The sequence below is a fragment of the Pangasianodon hypophthalmus genome, chromosome 8, assembly GCF_027358585.1.
Source record: "Pangasianodon hypophthalmus isolate fPanHyp1 chromosome 8, fPanHyp1.pri, whole genome shotgun sequence".
Lineage (NCBI taxonomy): Eukaryota > Metazoa > Chordata > Actinopteri > Siluriformes > Pangasiidae > Pangasianodon > Pangasianodon hypophthalmus.
Genome location: NC_069717.1, coordinates 23,539,636 through 23,562,225, shown reverse-complemented (window position 1 = coordinate 23,562,225; position 22,590 = coordinate 23,539,636). Strand labels below are relative to the sequence as shown.

Here is a 22,590-nt window from a genome sequence, read left to right as displayed (position 1 = left end):
TCGCAAGCTGCTATAGATAAAACAAACGGCCTCGGATCTACACCTGTGACCTGTAATATCAAACCATGTATTAGGTACAATCAAAGACTTCAAAATGCAAAAGTGACTCTTCCAGGGAAGGGAATGAACATAAAAACAGCTGTCTTTTGAAAGGAAATTTAAAATGTGTAAACTTACTGACTTTACAGATACCTGATTGTAGAATGATTTAGCAAAATGTTCCATTACCTGGAACTCTCAAATGTGGCTTGTGTGCAAAGATGACTCCTAACAGATGGAAATAAATTAATACATCCTAAAAAGTAGTAACACATGCAGCTAAATAGCAGCTGTGGCTCAGATGAGACAAACAGGAAATGATTTCCTGGTTCCAATGGAAAAGCTACGATGTGTGAAGAGTTAAAAATGCATTTCGTAGCACTAGAGATGACAAAAACCCAGACTGCTTATTTTCAAAGCCATTTTAATTGCAGAGTTCTTTACAAAATGAAAGTGTGATTACAAAAAGCTAAAAACAAAGTGATCCCAGACAACTGTACATCCAGGATGACTGCCCGGGGCCCTTTTTTTTTTTTTTTTTTTGGCTAACCTAGACCAGCCAGCTTTCATCTACACCCTCAGGCAACTGTGTGTCTGAGATCTACAATGTGCTATGGACCTCCAGGGACAGACAGCAGCTGTCCTTAAAAGGGCAGGGTGACGTCTGCATCTCTGGGATATGCAGAGACACAGAGAGAGTCAGAAGAATTGGACTGGGCAGCAGGAGTGTGGATCACCGGCGTGTGGGTCTCAGCAGCTGGATGGCTGTGACTGAGTCAGGGAACAGGTTGTGGTAGGTTGGGAGGGGCACGTAGGCAGCGGTGATCATTTTGCCTGAACAAAAACAAGACAAGATATATTAGAGCTTACTAAGCCTAAATATATGAAGATTTAATACATGATGTACTAACATGTACCTCTAGTTTTATGCTAACATGGACAGAACACAAATCTGCAGTAGTGCTGCACAATGCATCCAAATCGCATTAAATACAAATGTGAAAACTCAGTTTAATTATATATTTACATTTCTTATTAGTGCTTTACCCACAGTAAAGTTTTCTTGGATATTTTGCCAAGTGTTTTTATTTTTCAAGCTAAGACTGTCAACTGAAAGTTCTTCAATGCAATTGATCACAGTTAAACAGAATCCTTTACTGTATATTGCCACTACACAGGGTGTACTACAGTGGCATTCTCAAAACATTGCAGCACACTACAGGACTAATAGACGACTGTTAAAAATTTAGCCATGGAATGAACGGCTTTACATGTGGGACATGATAACTGCTCATCTCCCTATTCATTTTCAATGAGAAGTGGGCGGAGCCGTCTGCCTCAGAGTTTCCAAATTTCGTGGCTGCCATCTGAGAATCACATCGGCATTGGCTAATACTTCCACTCTGGCTGACTCAGAAGCAGAAAATCAGCATATAATGTGATTTTAGAAAGCAATTAAATCATTTTCAAAGATTTAACAAAACTAGCCAGATAGTTATCAAAATGTTTCAATCGATCTCAGGATTCAAGAGAAATCCGACAGCCTAACTACACACCGGACTCACTCGCTGGAGACATTCATTAGAACAAAGGCAGATCTTACCTGCAAACCAGCGTCCATGTAGGGCACTGACGGCAGCCATGGCGGCCGGGATAGACGGACACTTCACATACACATTACCCTACGAGAGTAAAAGAAGAACTAACTGAAAACTAGAAAGGCACAGGAGGATAGAACTATAACGCTACAAGACTCAACGCTTTAGAGAAATTCACTCAAGCCACAAAGATAGCAAAGCTTACTTGGGGAGAATTCTTGTCTACATATATGTGAACAACACCTCCATGTTTATTGCACTCTTCAATGACATCATCCTGAATCTCTATATCCCAGCCAGGCTCGTTTTCTCTGATGGAGAGGAAAAAAAACAAAAAATCACCAATAAACACTCCTGACAAACACACATACACACACAGAAATTGGCAGAATGTTGGAAAGACTCACGACTGTGGGCTGAACATGTTGGAGAGCTGTAGGCAGTGAGTGGCCAGGGGCTGGGTGGGGAGGTTCATGGCCTGGTTCATGCTTGGTGCAGGGATCACTGTAACACAAAAACAATTTATATTTCATTATCTTTAACAGATAGTACAAACATTCAATTATTTTCAATAACAGTTTAATCCTGTCAGGGCTATCCCATAGTGTACCCGGGGATGGTACAAACATGTTACACTTGATATGGACAAAAGATTAAACGATTATGCTGCTACATTTTGTAATTGCCATGTGTATTGCAATATCAGAAAAGCCTGGCTTGCCTTACATTGACAAAATATTTCGCTTGTCAAGGTCATGATTCATCATCATTCATTCAATACACTCAAACACAAAACTTCTAGGCAATTTGCAAAGTCCAACACTCTGCAGTGTCAGCAATACAAAGGCTAATATTGCAATAATGATTAACATCTGATATTGTGAAGCATTACATTGAGCCACACGGATATTCTGATTGTAGCCTGTAAGCCATAAAGCCCAACAAAATTTAAACGCCTTATAAATATTTGTGTTTTTTGGTTTTACAGATTTACATGTAACTGTAACTTTATGACCGTAATGATCACAAAGGCTGCACAGCACAGTGCACTGTGAAGCATGAACAGTGTTCAACTGAAGAATAAGACAATGCTGAAAAGCTATGATAAGGACCTGGAAATATGGGGTGATGCAACACTTGCACCTTATGAAACCTACTGTGGAAGATTTTACATTTTAATACCCATCACCTAATACCACATCTCCGTTTGCACAATGTCTTAGGTACAACTTCACACACTTAACAATTCTCTTATGTAATGCACCTGACAATGAAGCCTTGAATAATAAAGGTTTCTTACACAAGGCAGTTCAAGGCAAGTGAACAGAAATGTCTATTGAATGTCTGTTTATTTTAGTGAAAGAGTACAGAGCATGGATTCAGTCACCTGGCTCCCTATCACTGCTGAAAAATGTTTAAACAGGGAGGCAGCAATCTGTGAACAAAAACAAAAACACGATCCTCACCTCCAGGAAGGTTACCAAATGGCATGGATCCGCTCATCTGCAGAGCCTGCTTTGCAGCTGCAGGAATCTGTAGCCCTGTACCTATTTAAAAAAAATTTAAAAATTGGAAACTAATCATTACAGCAGGATTAATCAAATGCATTAACATTTCATTATGACTGATTAAAGCAGACTGTTAAGACACAGACTCCAACACGCAGGTTAAGCTGATCTCTAATCCCTACCTTCTGCAAGTCGAGCCATCAGCTGCAAGCGGCCCGTGGTACCCAAGTCGATGCCGGTTCTCTCTAGCTCATCGTTGTCCAAGAAGGAACTGGCTGATGAGCCGTCTGAGCGCTCTGTCACATGACCCACCTTCATGGGCCGGCCAGCCAGCTCAAATCCGTTCAGCTGCTCTAAGGCCCTCTTTGCACATTCAGCATCTGCAAACTACAAATCAACAGAACATGTTTCCTAATAGTTTAACAGACACTTTAAATCCTAAAATCCAGTTTTGTCACTAATGTACAAGAATCATACATTTTATATAAAATTCTATATCCAACAGTAATCTCCGAACATCTGCTCACTACCACGACTAATTTTTTCACCAGCACTTGTCCTCCATGCCGGTTTTCTCCTCGTCTCCAACACAACCTCACTGGAGGATTTTTATTTAAAAATAAATAAAAAAAAAAAATAATAATTTAAAAAAAAGGCAGCAATTTTAAAAAGGGGCTGCATTCTGCCTAATTCACATAGAATTACATGTTTAAAAAAATGCTCTGGCAGTAATGTTTATTTAAAAACAAAACAAAACAAAACAAAAAACCTTAACCATAAGAAGGAGCTCCTCATTTTATTGCATCAAACTAACATGACTATAAAATTTAAACCTTACAAAACCCATATGGTTACTCCCTAGGTAACTTGCTACTGAGGTTACGTTAACTACTCTGGCTGATGCACATGCTCATTATGCAAGGCTTACCTGCAGCTTTGCTATAATTAGTCACTGCAAGTTGTAATATTGCATAAAATAAAATGGCATATTTCTTCCCCAAAAACATGCTTTCTATGGTTCAATATTGTAAAAATGGCCACAAGCAGCAAGCAAAAACCAAAGAAGTGTGGAAATGTGCAGAGACAAAATTCACAAGCAGACATATATAGTTACATATATAAAGCAATGTAGTCACTGTGCTTTTATTGGCTGCTGTAAAAAGATTCTTACCGATATAAAGCCGTAACCTTTTGACCTGCCTGTCTCGCTGTCCATGATCAACTGGATGCTTTCAATCTAGGTAAGAAAAGCAGGCCTGGGATTAATTGAGCTCTCATAATTACATTGCATTGCTAGTATTTCACTTAGGAAGTGGCAGCCAGAAGCCCATGTGCTGTCTCATACATCTGCAGTGTGAGCACAGAAATAACGCAGTAACAATCTCACCCTCCCAAAGGGCTCGAATATGCCTCTGAGCATTTCCTCTGTGATGTTGAAGTGCAGGGAGCCCACATAGAGCCGCATTGGCCCCGCGCTGCCTTTCTGCAGGTTAAGGGCTGCTGCTGCCGCTGCTGCTCTGTTTTTCTCGGCCTAGATGAGACAGCGATACAGACTTAGATATCACATATGAGAAGCTGAAACAAGAGGACTTAACATGTGATTATGAACATGTCTGACAGACCTGCGAGGCCTGAACAATGATTGGCACTCCCAGCAGCCTCTGTCCTGTCAGTCCAATAGCCAGGGGCACAGAGGTGGCCTCCACAAACTCAACATATGCAATACCCTTAGATCTGCGAGAGTTTCTGTCTGAAATCATCCTCACATCACGCACCTTTAGTAAACAGGAAGAAATAAAATGTCAAAACACATAAAAGAAAAAAAAAAGAAAATACAGAAATAATTTAAAAAAAAGGGGCAGCACTTACTTTGCCCACAGCAGAGAAGAACTCCTCTAGGTCTCTGGGTCTGATTCTGGCAGCCAGCTGCATGCAGAATACTGTGCGGGCATCTCTCTCCTCTGCACTAAGATTATCAATAGGTTTCCTGTGGGAGAAAGTAGCTAATACATTTCTTCACTGAGGCTTAACACTTAAGTTTAGTGTTTATTATAAAACAACTCTTCTCTAATTTATTCACAGTAACATCAACAGCAAATAAATATAACGCATATTACAGTCAATGAACAAAAAGAAGTAGCAGCATAGTTATGTTACCTGACTGGACTCTTCTCTTTCTTAAACGGGCTCTTGCTTCGAGAGCGTTTGCGGCTGTAATATAGAGAAGGGGTGAAAAAAGTGGTTTGTTTGAGGTTTACTGTTTATGTATAGTTACCTAGGGTGTGCACAGGTATTTAAATACATGGTTATGCATTTGCGGGGCCAGTATACGAATATCAGGTATTCTTTTGCCCTGAATGTGGAAAAAAAAAATGTTGCGCCTGCCAATATTTGATGCAGACAGCAGCACTGTTCTGGTGTGACAGAGGCGTGTTGTGAGACTGTGCGCAAAAAAAAAAAATAATAATAATAAAAATCTGAGGCAGTTTATACAGTCTTACGGGCTGGAGTGGGCAGTCAGATATGAACATCAGATCTAATGCATCTAGTACTGCATCACGCAATGAGAGAATGTGATACTCACTGGGGGCTTCTGTGACCTCGATAACGTCCATGCCGTTCATGACTTCGAGAACGGCGCTCTTTGCTACGCGATCTCTTCTTCTCCCGGCTGCGGCTCTTACGCTTGTCTCTGCCCTTCTTGCGCTCTCTGCTCCTACTCCTGCGGCGTTCTGCACTTGGGCTGCGACTCCGACTGTGCCTTTTCCTATGTAGAGATTGAAGAGGAGAAAAAAAAAGAAAAAAAAGTGTAAAGCAGGTGGACTGTCACTACAATGAGGAATAAACCAAGAGAACAGTTACTCACTTCCTGCTGTGCTCTTCATAGCCGTTTGCACTATAGGATTTGCTGTCACCCTAAGCAGGGTTGATAGAAGAACATCGTGAGGACGGACAGGATACATAGCAAGTCGTCAAGGGAATGGGGGAGGGGGACAAGAGAAAATACAGAATATATTGATTTAGAAAAACAGTTAAAATTCATGTTGTCTGCTCTGCCCTTTGTGCTCTGTCACATAAAATCAAATCTTTGCCCCAAAAAAAGGAGCAACAGTTGGCATGCTAGCAGAAGGACCATGGTGCTTAATGGAGACTCAGCTCTAGAATCTGACAGTACCCTGCCATTTTAAACCTAAAGCTTGCTGCTAAGGACATGGTCACTAAACGGGTTTCCACAGTGGAGGTGGTCATTCGGTGAGATCTTCGCCCATTGCGGTTGGACTGTGTGAGCCCGATGCCATCTCTGTCTTACATCTCGTCCTGAAGCAGACAGGGATTTACACGGCTTAGTCAGAATGGCTCCCATGTGATATGGCATCAAATTAATACAAAAAATTTAAAAAGACAAAACCCTCACCCCGCCTTTTTTTCCTTTTAAAACACCAGTGTCTTATTTATTTTTTTATTTTTAAATACCTACAACCAGGCCAACTTGGGAAGTTTACTGCATGTGTTAAATAAGGCCAAACAAATGTAGTTTCTTGATTATGTTGGTGATGTATCACAAAAGATTCCTAAAAGCAAATGGCAAAATAAAATGGATTAAGGAGAAGCTTAAAAATGAGGGGCATGCAAAAAAATCAAGATGTTGACTTATCTGAGACCTTCTCTAGAGAATGGCTTGGGAGACAGTATTCATATTCTGGAACAATCCATTAAATATTGTAACAACAAGCAAAAGTACAGATGATCTGTTAAATTCATATAACACAATACTTTTCTTCATGAAATTATACATTAGAGTCTTTATGAACAACTGCGTGTTCCACGTAACTGAGATGATCTGCCAGGTAGCATGATCTTAATAAAAGCTACTACTTGTGATGGCGGCTTTTGCAGTACAAAGATCAACCAAGTGTGGAGTAAAAATGTGAATACTGTCTCCAATTTATGTCAGGTTCTATCCCTGTTTCATCCACTGTCATTCATCTTGTTGACACCAGACAGGTGACAGGATGAGAGTCTTTTGGTATTTGACCTACGGGAACACAGTACATCAATATATGCCGCAATGACGACCTTACTTTTTTCACACTTCACACTGGAATCAAAGGTGTATTCAGGGAAGTAGAGATGAGATATCATTAGGCAAGTCTATAAAGAGAGATAGACGGGCATTTATTTGTAATTCAGATCATTTGCTGAAGCATCACACAATACATCATTCTCTCTACCACTGAGATAGACTTGTGAGACATATTTAATCAAATACTCGTCTTCTGAGTTGTTTTACTGCAACAGCTACTCAGGCAAGTGCAAAAGAGTCAATTCATGTTAAAAGAAATAGCCTTGTTCAGTCACCCACCTTCCTGTAAGGCGCTTCAAGCATCGCCTCGATATCAAAGTCGTCTGCCATTGGAGACCTGTCCAATTGAAGGCATGAAAATAAGTACTATTAAATATCAACAAGAGAAAATATTAAAAGACAATCCACAATTATAATCAGTGTGATCTTCCATCATGCAATACTAACATAGGATGATCTTTTTCTTTTTTGTTTAATCATCTTTCATTGACTTTGACTACTGGGGGATTCATCTTTATCTAAAGAGAGCAATGCAGCAGCACTTTAGCACTTTAGTCTGTCCAGCTGTCTCACCTCCTCATCTGCTTACTGAATGTCACTGAAAATAGTGAGTGAGAAAAGAAGTGATAGTTCTTTTGTTTTTTTCATGGGTTAACAGGAATTATTACTCATGTTTGACTTTCTCCTATTAAACACCATTGTAACTGTACTAGCAATGCCCCCCTGTTACGTCAGCATGGCGCACAAATGCTAACTTCTCCCGGAAGTAACGAAAATACAGCAACAACCAACAACTTCACAAATCACACAGAAAATATTTCAATAAAAACATATTTAATGTATTTCAGGGGGGAGTTTCCTTGAAAACGTCTGCTAGTTAGATCACTCATTCTCACTAAACTGTATCTTCATGAAGGTCGTAAATCTGTGTTTGATGAGTGTATTGCAAAATTAGCACGCCATGTTAAAAAAAAAATTCTTACACACGAAAGAACAAGGGATTAAAAGGTTTAGGATAAGTAGCTATGTGTCTCTCTTTCGACTGATCCGAGTTATATAACGTGCTTATCAAAACAGATCATAAAAATGTAAGAATAGACATTGTAAGAATAGACAACTCAATGCTAAACACATTACATGCAATATTTTTGCATGTTAATTCATTTTATTTCACTCTTTGGCTTGGACATGGACAGGTCAGCGACCCAGGCCTTCGACAGTAAAACCTTTATTTAGTTAGCAACTCAGAAGCTACCTAGTACACTTGTGTAGATATTTTCCTGAACCAGAGAGCTAATAAACTCGTAAAAATAATTAATAATTACAAACCTGACAAAAAACAACCAGTTTAATTACCTGCACGCTTGCTGTTGTGTCTGTAGAAATCGTCGCGATGCGGTATTGGTGCGAACTAGCTCGCTAGCAACATACAAGACAAATAATGCTAGCTATGTAACTAGTTATCGTTTCCTCTTCACTTAGGCTCTTCAAAGTCCGGTAAATCTACGTTTTCTTAGCTGTAATTATTAAACACCAAATACACAAACTATAAACAAAAATATTGTTATTATTCTTCACACTCTGCAACAGAATTACGCTAGCTATCTGAGGTAGTTTGCTAGCTAGACTTGTTTATAAGTTCACCTTATGTATACAACTTCCGGGATGTCTTACAAAATGGCGGTCAAACGGGGTTTCCCGGTCAGAAGTGCACGGACTTCCTTCACACATCGATGGCCATTGAGTTTAATTTGTACCGTTAGCAAGCAAGGCTATTATTTACAGAACTGATGAGGTGACATGGTGGTTATTTTTTAATAAAAATTAAATTAATATATTAATTAAGTTTTTCAAAACTACAACTAAACTAATGTTTGGGAAGTTTACTGTATATTTGTTAAATAAGGCCAAATAAGCGTAACCTATTATTTATGTTTCACACCAGTCTAACGAAGCTTCCTTTAAGCAAATGGTAAAAGTAAAATGGATGACGGAGAAGCTTAAGAAGAACTTGATACAATATATGGACAAAAAGTTTGTGGACGCCTTACAAATAACACTCATAGGTGCTTTTTATGTAATGGCGGCTTCAGTAGTACTATCGACCATGTGTGACCACAAATTAATATAATGACACCACAAAATATATTAAGACCATGAGTTAAATTTTTTGAAATCTATTTTGTCACTACAGAGTACTTAAACTGTGGCAGCTATTGCATTTAAACATGTGAAAGACATCGATAAATGAATTGAATTAGACCATTGTGGTCACAGCAACTTAAGCATGAAGATAAGTGATAACATTACACTTTAATCAAAAACCCCTGCTGAAAAAACAATAGAAACCCTAATGGTTTTAATGGTTATAATGGAAATTGTATTGGTTTTAATGGAAACTGTAATGGTACCTGTGGGTCTCTATATGGTAATTTGTTGCCTTCTGTTGGCATGTTATGTCTAGTGGATACCATCAAGGACCTACGTGCTTAATATGTCCTACTATGTAATGACATTTGGTAATTATTTTAATGGTTATCAGCTGATGGTTTGTAATGGTATTTGTAGTGGAAACCATTAGAATTTCTGTGATGTTTTCTATTGTTTTTTTTTCAGCAGGTCCATAAAGACATAAGGGAGTCACTGGTGTTGCGACATGGACATACCATTAGCCTACGTCAAAGAGAATAGACTTTTTCTCCCATTCCCATCAAATAATTAACCGGAGGCCACATACCCACAATATTATTTCTTGGGCTCAAGTTACACAAATTGTGACCACGACTTATGTGTCTCATTGCAAGGTCACAACATAATTATAATTATTTCATCTACATTTGGCTACAGTTTGAGATGGAGTTGGATAGCTTTTAACCTGGGATTGGGTTTAACAGACATTCAGTCTAGCAACTCTGATTTCTAAATGTAAAAAAGTCCATCAGTATTCTGAGCCCTTGGGAAAGGATTGTGAAGGTGGCATGTGGAATTGTACAGGTGTTTGAAGATCCCACAGCTTTCAAGCCAGTTGTATGTGATTCTGACAGGAGTATATATCCTGCAGGAATCCTAAAAATATTCCTTCAGGAGTCCTGCAAGTTCTGCAATAAGTCAACACATGCAGGTCCAAAAGCTGCAGGATTTTGATATGCCTTCAGGATTCCATCATTTCTACAGTACAGTAAACCCTAAACCTGACATTCCTGCAGGCTATGTTGGTTTTAGAACCTAAACCATAGTCCTACTGGATGAAATGACCATTTTAGTAAAGGCCATTGAGTAAATTCCTGTAGGATACAAGGGACTTGAAGACTCTTCCTGGAAGACATTGTTGATTGAAGTGGATTAAACTTACCAAATGTTACTTTTACTTTGTAATTCTTTCTTTCTTTTTTCTTTTATTTTCTTTTCTCTTTTTCTTTCTTTTTTGTATTTAGTAACCACTTTATCCTGATCAGGGTCACAGTGGATTCAGAATCCACACTGGATGTGAGGCAGAAATACACCCTATATGGGATGCCAGTCCTTCGCAGGGAACCATGCACACACACTAACACACTCATTGACACCTAGGGGCAATTTAGCATAGCAGTTCACAGGCTGATTGGATAACTGAATGAATGTGTAGTTGTACAGGTGTTCCTAATATAGTGGACGGTGAGTGTAGGTCTGAGCCTGTTCCTTATGATATAGAAGTTAATTATTAATGATTATTCTGGTTATCTTACTCAGTATCCTTATCAGATTAGTGTATTGCACTGGTTACAATCAAACAATGCAGTTTATGGCTGTAGTTAAACTACAGTATAAATCTCCATACATTGATATTTCTATTTAACGTTTTTACTTGGTACAGCTGAAGGATTCACCTATGCTGCTCACTAACATAAACTCTAGCATAAGAAACCTTATGAGCAAACAAACTGAAATACAACTAAAATGACACCTAAAAATATAAACATTTTTTTTATAGATAAGTCAAAGTTTTCTTTCTTGACTCTCACAGACACTAAATAAGTTATTACTTTTTATGTGTTGAATTGTTGAAATCATTTTACTTAGGGATTGCACAAACTATTTAAAAAACTTAGGCAAATTATTTAAATGCATATAATAATATTTTGGGTATGTATTTATACTCATTATTTATGAGTTTGTTTTTTTTTTCATTTCTGAAATTTACACCCATAGAACTCATTTTCATTAAAATAGTCATTAGATTCCAGTTGACATTATTTACACGGATACATTTTTTTAATATATATATATATTTTGTGGGTTGTGATGTCCACCACTGTAAAAATAAAAATAAAAATTAGTCCCTGCCTATGTGTCATGGGACCATGAGTTTAACTAATTAACAGTGAGTGAGAGACTGCAAGTAATTCAACTTGTGGTAGCATGTTACACAATCACCTTGAAAAAAAATTATTGCAAGTTGGAGAGAGAGATGTTTAATCTAACTTTAAGCTAACTTTAGCTAAATGAATGAGGATCTGATTACAAGATGAAAAGGGCCAACAATTAAAACACATTTTCTATCAAAGGGTTATTGCCTTGTAGTGAAAAGAAAGATATACTTTATTTAAAATGAAATACATCATGATATATTTACTAATTTGCATGTTCTAGTGATATATCTTTCTCAGTCTCAGTTATATATGCCTGATCTGTAGGAATGTTAAAGAAAGGCTCATCATCAAAGCAGAACACATCAGTCGGGGAGGCCAGATATGGCAACCTGAGCACAAGTCCTGTCAGCACCCCCCCCACTATGGCTATCGCAATAGTGCTTCCTAGTGCAGCCACTTGGTACAAGGCTTGTTCTTGTGCAGTGCGTCCCAGACCTCCCTCCAATCCTGGGATCAATTTCTGCAATTCCTCCAACCGAGGATCTCCAACCTGGGGTGCACGATATAAAAAGGTCTGGTAGAGGCTGGGGCCATATGTTTCCTCACTGGCCAAGAGAATGGCACAAATAGCAGCTAGAGTTGAGATAAGCCCGGTTAGGCCATGGAGATTGTGGATGCCACACTGGTCCTGCACATGCAATCTTTGTGCCAGGAAAGGACTAAGGTACTTATAGCCCAGCATGCAAGCCATGCCACCCAGCATCCCTAGCACATAAGCGGCAACAGGGGAGATCATCATGTCAACTGAGGCACCAACGGTGACCCCACCAGCCAGGGTTACATTCTGCACATCAGCCATGCTGAACTTGCCATTTTTGTTGAGCAGGGCAGAGAGGGCAAAGGCAGTTAATGTGGATGCACTCAGTCCTATAAAAGTATGCAGAATGGCGCGATGCTGGTCATCCCCCCTCAGAGTCAAGGCACAATTAAAGGAAGGCCAGAATACCCAAAGGAACAGGGTACCTAGCACCGAAAGCAAGTCAGAATGATAGCTGGTAATCTCATTGGGATGGCTGTCATTCAGTTCTGGTCTATACAAGATGAAAGTGACACCTAGACCGAAGTAGCAGGCAAACAGATGGATGAGAATGGAACCTCCGGCATCATTAATCTTCAGGTATGTAAGGACTATCCATTCTGTAACACCAAAGATTGGAACTTCCAACAAAGCCATGATCTATAGATGACACATTAGTTGTTAGTGACAAATCTAAAATTAAAACTAATGGACTTACAGAACGTGGGCAAAAAGAAATAATACAATAACCAAACTTACTAATAGCTGCACAGGACTGGTCTTCCCCAGCACTGCCCCGAATGAGATCAGTACAACAGCGCAAGCAAACTCTGCATTGATCAGGTTTATCACTCCCAGATGAATCTTCCCATCATAGTAAAAATGGAAAAAACCCTGTACCAAAATGGCCCATTGAATAGCAAATGTAGCAATCAGGAAGTTAAAAACCATTCCACCAAATCCATAGCGCCTAAAGAAGGCTAGAAGGCAGCCAAATCCAATGAAGATCATCACCTGGATATCGGCAAAAAAGGTATAGTCCCGGTATACGGCATTCTCTCTAGGATTTGTCATATTGTTCTGTAGTACTGCATTGGTGTGATCATCGTATGTCACAAAGAAAGCATATAAGACCACAATCATGACTTCCAGGGCAAATACGAGGGCAGGAAGCCGCACTCTCAAATTTGTAGAATCTTTCTTCATTTTGTTAGTTTCTGAGATAACACCCCCTTTATGTGCTGTCCTTGATGCTTTTGTGTTATTGTCTATCTTAGCATGACTGCTTGAGTTTTTATATCCTTTAGTCTGATAAGAAATGCGGTGGTTATTGGCTGAGAACACAGTGTATTCTGACAGTCTCTACAATCAATGGGCACCTGCACTTTGGCCCCTGGTAACAAAGTTTATGAACACTCAGCAGCTTTTGAGCACCAGAATAGGATGTAATATATACTGTACTTATATGTACTATACTATACTATACTGATTCTACTACATAGTAAGGTATGGAGACAAGGGGTAAAGGTAGCTAATCTTTCACTTTGATTGTGTAATAGCGAAAATTTATTATTTGATGTGAAAACTGTTCATTCATCACCATATGATCAATTCATCTAGCCACATATTTGCCTTTTAACCTGAAGAGTGTGCACTTTATAGAAGTTTCTTGGTACCCTTGAGAAGAGAACAATATCTTTTCAGTGACTGATGAACTTGCAAGAGCAATATGTTCTGATAAAGATATTGTGTCTACTCTTGATAAAAGCTGAATAACAAAAAGACATCTGTGCTGGTTCCACCTTAGTTTATTGCCTACTATTTGTTAACATTAAACATTGAACATGAAGACTATGAAACCTGTGCTGAGCATGCCATGTGCCTGGTCTGGTGTTTAAAATTCCATAAAATGATATGATAACATAATCTCAGTATAATTTAAGTTAAAGTGTATTTTTGATTTCCTGATTTATGGAAAGTTTGCGTGTATAAAAGCATGCAATCCTGATAACACCAACATAAACTTGTGAGCGTGATTTACAGTGCCTTGCAAAAATATTCATACCCACTGAACTTTTCCACATTTTGTCACGTTTCAACCACAAACAAAAATGTATTTTATTGGGATTTTATGTGATAGACCAACACAAAGTGACACATAATTGTGAAGTGGAAGGAAAATGATAAATGATGTCCACATTTTTTTTACAAATAAATATCTGAAAAGTGTGACATGCATTTGTATTCAGCCCCCATTACTCTGATACCCCTAACTAATATCCAGTGGAACCAATTGCCTTCAGAAGTCACCTAATTAGTAAATAGAGTCCACCTGTGTGTAATCTAATCTCAGTATAAATACAGCTGTTCTGTGAAGCCCTCAGAGGTTTGTTAGAGAACATTAGTGAACAAACAGCATCATGAAGACCAAGGAACACACCAGACAAGTCAGGGATAAAGTTGTGGAGAAGTTTAAAGCAGGGTTAGGTTATAAAACAATATCCCAAGCCTTGAACGTCTCACGGAGCACTGTACAATCCATCACCTGAAAATGGAAAGAGTATGGCACAACTGCAAACCTACCAAGACATGGCCGTCCACCTAAACTGACAGGCTGGGTAACTCTGGAGGAGCTGCAGAGATCCACAGCTCAGGTGGGAGAATCTGTCCACAGGACAACTATTAGTCATTCACTCCACAAATCTGGCCTTTATGGAAGAGTGGCAAGAAGAAAGTTATTGTTGAAAGAAAGCCATAAGAAGTCCCATTTGCAGTTTGCGACAAGCCATGTAGGGGACACAGCAAACATGTGGAAGAAGGTGCTCTGGTCAGATGAGACCAAAATTGAACTTTTTGGCCTAAATGCAAAACGCTATGCGTGACGGAAACCTAACACTGCACATCACCCTGAACACACCATCCCCACTGTGAAACATGGTGGTGGCAGCATCATGTTGTGGGGATGCTTTTCTTCAGCAGGGACAGGGAAGCTGGTAAGAATTGATGGGAAGATGGATGGAGCCAAATACAGGGCAATCTTAGATGAAAACCTGTTAGAGTCTGCAAAAGACTTGAGGACTGGGGCGGAGGTTCACCTTCCAGCAGGACAGTGACCCTAAACATACAGCCAGAGCTACAATGGAATGGTTTAGATCAAAGAATATTCATGTGTTAGAATGGCCCAGTCAAAGTCCAGACCTAAATCCAATTGAGAATCTGTGGTGAGACTTGAAAATTGCTGTTCACAGACGCTCTCCATCCAATCTGACTGAGCTTGAGCTATTTTGCAAAGAAGAATGGGCAAAGATTTCACTCTCTAGATGTGCAAAGCTGGTAGAGACATACCCCAAAAGACTTGCAGCTGTAATTGCAGTGAAAGGTGGTTCTACAAAGTATTGACTCAGGGGGGCTGAATACAAATGCATGCCACACTTTTCAGATATTTATTTGTAAAAAATTTTGGACACCATTTATCATTTTCCTTCCACTTCACAATTATGTACCACTTTGTGTTGGTCTATCACATAAAATCCCAATAAAATACATTTTTGTTTGTGGTTGTAACGTGACAAAATGTGGAAAAGTTCAGTGGATATGAATACTTTTCCAAGGCACTGTACTATGGTCTAAGGAGGACTGCATCTTTCAAATGCAACATACTCATTTTGCATATTTGTCCTAATGAATATGCCATTTGGGGTGTTTCGGTTTAAGTTTTCAATATATAAAGGGTAGTATCAGTGTAAATATATTCACTTAGTACTCACAATGTGAATTACTAAACCTGAAAGTCACTTTGAAAACAACAATTGCAGGCAGGTATTCAATTTGTAGAAGCATGTTTCTGTAAAAGTATATCATTTACTAAGGTCACTGAAATTATACCTTGGTATCTATAATCGGTTTCTTGAAATGATGATTTTATTTTTATAATTTGGTCTCACCACTTCCCACCTACTATCCAGCACTCCCCTATTACATGACACTTACCAACCGGGGAGTGAGGAGCAAAAGTGATTCCTCTGAGACATGTGAAGGCAGCCAGCCAATCTTTTCTAACTCCTGTTCATGGTGCGTCACAGGGAAGCTCAACACACTCGGAGGAAAGAGCTAACTGCCCTGTTCTGCAAACCTGATCTCACAGACACCCACAATTGGCTCATGTCACTGTGATTGACGAGGGAGAGAGTATGACATCCCACTCAACCAGAGAGCATGGCCAGTTTTGCTCTCTTGACCTCCAGCCATAGATGGCTGTGGCACTGTCTTTCTTGATTTTATTAATGAAAGCAGCAGCAAACCTAACCACAACCCTGGAATGAATGAACCTTGATCATCAAATGTATCCATTATGCTGCTGTTTTGGTGCTGTTTTCTTTCCATACACAGACTAAATAAATCTGCATTGGGTCTTGTCTCCCTAATCTTTTACTTCAGGATTTTTGACTATCTTCAGGATTTATTGACTATCATTGATGGAAACAGATTCACACTTGTACACGTTTTCGTAAATATGTGTAAATTAGTCAAATGTAGTCACTTTAAACAGTTGTTAAGGTCTGATGTCATTTTAAATTTCTCATTTCCAGCTAATATTGCTTGAAAGCAAAGCAGGTTATTTTCAACAAAAGACAGCTACAACAATGTGTGTAATAAAACGACAATTTATTGCATTTGTGCAGACAACTCTATAAAATGGTCCAGAGAAACCATCAGCCATATAATAGAGAAGCATTTGACAAGGTAAAATATTTCTCAGATATTTCTTTTAAAATATATTATCATCGAACACAACAGAGAATACTTTTCTGTATTTTCTTTAAAATATTAGACTTGCATGGACATGGAAATAAAACAGCTACACTAGGATATAACTCTATAATAGGTTTATTTACAAAAATTAAACACCACTGCCTAGCTTTTCTTATTTATTATAGAAGGACAACTCAAACACACACACACACACACACACACACCTTTTCATGCCCTTTCTGTCTTTATCCTTTTTTCTCACATATGCACTCACACACAATTAGTGAGTCCTCACTCAAAGGATAGAGAATTGTAACACAGAACATAAAACACTTATAACATCGAACCTAAATCATGTCTGCATTGGACTACTATACAAAACGTATCACTACTCTTCTAAGAATAGAACACAAATGCCAGTTGTATAGAAATGCAAACTCTCTTTCTGCCTTTTTTTTTGCTGGGTGAGGTCTTTTTTTTTTTAAGAATTCATAGTGTGTGTGTGTGTGTGTGTGTGTGTGTGTATGAAACTAAAAGCTAGATTACACTTAGTAAGCTGCGGATTAAACAGGGCCTGGTAGAATTCTGCTGTAAACACCAACCCAAGGTTCAAACAGATAATTAAAGTTGTGTTTTTTTTTTGTAAATTAAATAACAAATTAATTATTAATCCAAAATTTGAGCACAGTGGTTCATGACCATTCAAAAAACTTAGTAATAATTTTCCTAATTAGAACAAGAGATAATATAAGATTTTTAATAAAATGCATTTTTAGGGGCAGTGGACCATTTCTAACAGATTAAATTGATGTAGAGAACTGCAGAGTCTAGTGTTAAGGTTCTAACCCACACAAATAAAGTTACAGTGACTCCAAATTGATGATCCAAATCAGATCTTGCTGAAAAATCTATCCTCTAAGAGGAAGCCATGGGTCTTTATTATACTCATTATTGCATTTGTAAGTATTTGTGACTCCTGAGCCACACACCACTTTTCTACACTGTACATTTGTGAGGCTACATCTTCCTCTGCCAATGACTATCTCTAGCCTACTCCCTATAAATTTGCTGTTTTAAATGATATTCTCACATTTTCCACAACAATCATGCATAAGTTTATAGCACCTTCAGAAAAAACCTGCAGTTTAATTAAAGTAACTCTAATTAAACGGTCTCTTTATTGACCTTGCTGGACTACCAGTAGAAAACATCACGCTCTTGTCACAAGAAGGCTACAAGTCAACGTTGCATAATTAGCATGAGCTGAGATTCAAGCTGTAAGTTTCTGTATATATTTAGAACGCTCTGTTCCCTAAAGGCATCTTCACAGCACAAGACAAGCATGGGGGAAAATAGTGGGGGAAAAAAAAAACGGTAATATAAAAAGCTAACAGGACAATGAAACCATCTCTAACATGCACCAAAAGAGATCTGAAATAATATTTGACTGTCACATCACAGTGCTAACATTTGTTCTACTTTGTTGTTACAGAACGAAGCATTTCGTTAAATAAAAGATTTTCAACAACAGGTTAAAAATCAGACACAGATTAACCCTAGTGTTGGACTAAATTACATCTACATGTTTTTTTTTTCAGTGTTAGTCCAGAACTACTCTTAACCTCTGTCTAGCCCTGTAAGTACAGTCCTAGTAAATAACAGATGCAATTTCTAAGCATGAAATGATATTGGAGAGCCCTTAACATCACTGTGAATTGAAATTATTTCCAAATATTCCATACCCAAATTTGGTAACACTTTCCAAATTACATTAGAAAAGTATGGTTAATAGTGTTTTACAACTTACCTAGAATTAGTATTTTAAAACTTTATAACTTTATAAAGTGTGTAAGATTAATAAATATTGTAGTTGTTTTATAAGTATTCATGTTATTATTAGTTATAAAGGTTGTGCACTACAACACATTGCATTATAACAAATAGTGACACTTGCATTACAGCATGATTATCAAGGAATTATTTATAGCACATTATTAGGCCTTTATGAGGGATTATTAAAGTATTACGAGAATCATTATCAACATACAAAGAAGCCGTTGTAAAGATTTACGAATACGGGCTTGATAGAAAGTGTTACCAAAATTTTTATTATTTTACTTTATAAGTGGTGATTTGGTTTTAGACCTGAAATAAAGTGTGTTTTATTACTATGTAAGAAACCACGTAAAAAAAAAGGGAAAAAAACCCCACCATGCACAATGCACCAATTCAAGAGTGCGAATTTACAAAATGTTGAAGTTTTAGGTAAGAATTGGCAAGCTACGACGCAACAGTACTTAACTCCTCAGTCTAGCTATGTAAATCAGGTCGTTGCTATTAGATAGCTTAAATTAGCTTAGATAGTTTAAATATAGTTTAAATAAATAGGAAAAATAAATAAATCAAGCAAACATACTAAAGAAATCTTCAGGGAAGGTGATAAAAATTCCTTTAGAAAGTTACATCTGAAATGGTGTCCAAGTTTCTCCTATTATTCTAACTGTACACTGTACTCTTATGATAGGTAGTCTGTTAGTGTACTGTTAGTGCTGTTTCACAAAGAAATCGCCTGTAAGTTAATGTGACCAAAGTGCCAGAAACCCTGTAAAACCACCACGGAGAGATTTCCCACCCTTACAGAAAAGTCACAAGAATTTCACATTATGTTTCACACATTTTACACATTTTACAAATTGTTTTCTATTTTCACATGCAGTTTTTTCCAAAAAGATTAATTTATTTTCACGCGAGTTTTTTTTCACATGGTGATTCTATTTTACATGTAAGCTTTTCATGCTAAATTTTTTCACATATGATTTTTTTATGATTCATTTTTCACATTTGATTTCCTCACATGGTTGATCGATGTTCACTTTAGATTTTTTTCGCAATTCTCTTAATTTCATATGATTTTTTTCACCCACACATTTAATTTTTTCACATTTGATTTCCCCCCCACAAGAGTTAAATTGTTTTCATATGATTTTTTTTTTTTGCACATGTGATTTTTTTCATGATTAAATTATTTTCACAATTGATTATTTTCGTGATTCATTTATTTTCACACATTATTTTTCATGAATGAATCATTTTCATCTTTTTTCATAAATCATGTATTTTCACATCAAATTTTTTTCACAGGATTAATATATTTTCACGTATGATCTGTTCTGCATGTGTTTTTATCATGATTAATTTTTCACAGGAAGGTTATTTTCATATGTGGTTTTTTTTCTCAATATTGCCAAAAAAATTTGGTTATTTTCACAGGTGAATTTTTTCACAATTCATTTATTTTCACATATGATTTTTTTTCACAAGGTTCATTTATTTCATGTGATTTTCTTTTACACAATTTATTTATTTTCACATGTATTTTTTTAAACACATGATCAATTTATTTTCATGTGATTTTCTCACATGACTCATTCATATTAATTTTTCACATGTAGAGAATGTGGTTTTATTTTCACAGGTAAAATCATATTATTATTTACGTGTTGTCACATGGGTTTACTTGAATTCAAGTAAATTTCAGAGTGAAATGATGAAAACATGATCACACATTACTCACATAATCACATGTGAAAAAACCCTTATGATCACCTGTGAAATGTGTGATTTTTCAGTAAGGGCTCTACTAGATCTACTCATACGTTAACTTATACTGTTAATAAATTTCTCCAATACATACACTAGGCAAAAGTGAGCTTACGTGAAAAAGCACAGTTAGGGCAGTGCTCTTAATGTTAACCAGCTTCCAGCATTTCCGTAGCCTGCGGTTGGTGTGATTAATATATATACATGTGTGAAAAAAGTAGAGTCCTCAGTGCAATCGGATTCTAGTTTCTCCTTCACCTTCACAATTACACAAGACAGCAGAATTATGTTTTTTTTTCACTAGTCTACTCAGTAAACATTTTCTCCTTTGTAATTTTACAAAAAAATAAGAGGATATATGGATATATATTTCATATAATCTACTTCTACTCTAAGTAAACATAGAATAATGCTCTTGAATATCTGTGAGTTGCTCTTACATATAGGATATTTGACTAATGTAACACAACGCTTTGAAAAATAGAGAGTGTCACTGTACAGTGTGATTAGGTTTTGTGAGAATATGTTTGGTGCATTATTTAAACAATATAAAATGAATGAAGGCCAGGGAAAGTGCCTCGTTAGCTTATTATAGGAATATAATCAGTGTTCCTTCTTCACCTATTTATGTTTAAAGAGAAAGGTCCTATTTATGGTGTTTTTTTTGTCCATATGGCACACATTGCACATTTCAGTGTTTGGCAGAAGCTGGTGATCATCATGGTAGTCATTCAAAATTGCTGATGATGTCATAATCTTTTGTGTAGATAAATATTCACAATATACATAGAGTTTAACATTTTATATTTCTTTAGAATATTTTCTGCTTTTTTTAAACGCTGTATGCTGTATATAATTTTCATTGATAAAGCTTTCACATAGTACTTTCTTTTTTACCAATAATATTTATAATATATCTATACTACAATATGTACATATCTCTGTGCGATATGCTGATGCGTATCGGTATCATTCACATATTATCTCATATATATTACCTCATATATATCGCAAAATATAAAACTGCCTTCGTGGTCTTATCAAGTTTCCAAGAAGCTCACCGTCTTGTTTTTTTTTATTTTTTTTTTTTTATGCTTCAATATATTATAAGCAACTACTCCTTACACACACATACGCATCTCACCACCATCACTTTTCTATATTCAGATATGTCCATGGCGTGGACACATGGACAGCTACAAGGTTTGGCTCTCCAAGCAGTCAAGCCGAGGAAACACACACATACACACATTCTGTGGTTTTGATTCAAAGTGCTTCTCTGGCCATACGACGATACACTGGAAGACATTTTCATAAACTGATAATTAAACCTGTTTTTCCTCAGCTTTACAGTATCAGTAAAATCAGGGTGTTTGGCTGAGTCTACCTTTGGGATATCAGTCTTCTGAGAGTCAACTACCTATCTGTGCAATGCTTGCACTTTCGAAAACCAGTACAAATGGTTGGGAGTTTGCAGTTCGTTAAATTAAGATGAGAGAAAACGTAATGAATAGAGAGAATAATGCCGAGCTAGAGTGATGGTTAAGCTGGTGTAATAAGGAGGTCTCTGATTATGTAGTGCAAAGTAGTCTGATATGTGCTGGGGCTCTACTGCTCATGGCAGAGTCTGGGAATGCTAGGATGTTCAGTCTATGAATGAGCAACATGGCATGAGAGAGACTTCAGAAGGAGGATGTGTTTGTCCATTAAGAGTAGATGGTGATGACCTCACGTCCACCGCCACGCACAAGGAGGACTCGATTGAGACCCTCAGTCAGGACCTCAAGGAACTCCATGTCTGTAAAAGGATTAAGTCAAGGAGTACAACTTCCAGGACAGGACAAAAATATTCCAACAATGTCTTTCCATTCAGTCAAAGTGCCCAAAACTGTGTAAACTAGGACTGCAAGGTATGCTTAAATACAGATATACGTAGATGTCCGGACTGATAATATATCTGTTAAGTAATGTTGCCAGAGGACGTCTGTAATTCACACTGGAAAAGTGATCTCTGCATAAATCACATTAGTAGCAACTTCAGTGCATTTGGATTTTAATGTAACTGGATTTTAAATCTTGTGTC

General features: G+C 37.4%; 2 protein-coding genes across 4 annotated transcripts in view; both read right to left on the bottom strand.

Moving 5' to 3' along the window:
- Positions 1-446: 446 nt before the first annotated feature.
- Positions 447-8,932, bottom strand: rbm39b (RNA binding motif protein 39b). Of its 2 annotated transcripts, XM_034306691.2 has the most exons (16): positions 8,586-8,931; positions 7,509-7,566; positions 7,228-7,297; positions 6,012-6,061; positions 5,730-5,912; positions 5,303-5,356; positions 5,015-5,132; positions 4,768-4,920; positions 4,533-4,676; positions 4,317-4,382; positions 3,328-3,532; positions 3,104-3,184; positions 2,045-2,141; positions 1,843-1,948; positions 1,643-1,721; positions 447-873 (listed from the first exon to the last, which is right to left on the bottom strand). In XM_034306691.2, the coding sequence occupies exons 7-16, from the start codon at positions 5,075-5,077 to the stop codon at positions 773-775; spliced, it is 1,095 nt and encodes a 364-aa protein (XP_034162582.1). In that variant the 5' UTR covers positions 5,078-5,132; positions 5,303-5,356; positions 5,730-5,912; positions 6,012-6,061; positions 7,228-7,297; positions 7,509-7,566; positions 8,586-8,931; the 3' UTR covers positions 447-772. The 2 variants fall into 2 exon arrangements, with proteins under 2 accessions (XP_034162582.1, XP_026781143.2); XM_026925342.3 differs by lacking the exon at positions 7,228-7,297 and having other exon boundaries at positions 8,586-8,932.
- Positions 8,933-10,402: 1,470 nt separating this feature from the next.
- slc12a5b (solute carrier family 12 member 5b) overlaps positions 10,403-22,590 on the bottom strand; it is a 67,400-nt gene continuing 55,212 nt past the window's right edge. The window contains exons 26-27 of one of the 2 annotated variants that reach the window (XM_034306881.2): positions 12,915-13,243; positions 10,403-12,815 (exon numbers count right to left, since the gene is read on the bottom strand). In XM_034306881.2, coding sequence (XP_034162772.2) covers positions 11,841-12,815; positions 12,915-13,243 — 1,304 coding nt within the window. In that variant the 3' untranslated portion in view covers positions 10,403-11,840. Of the gene's footprint in view, positions 12,816-12,914; positions 13,244-16,801; positions 22,306-22,590 lie in introns of those variants that run through there. The other variant, XM_026925612.3, reaches the window with a different exon arrangement.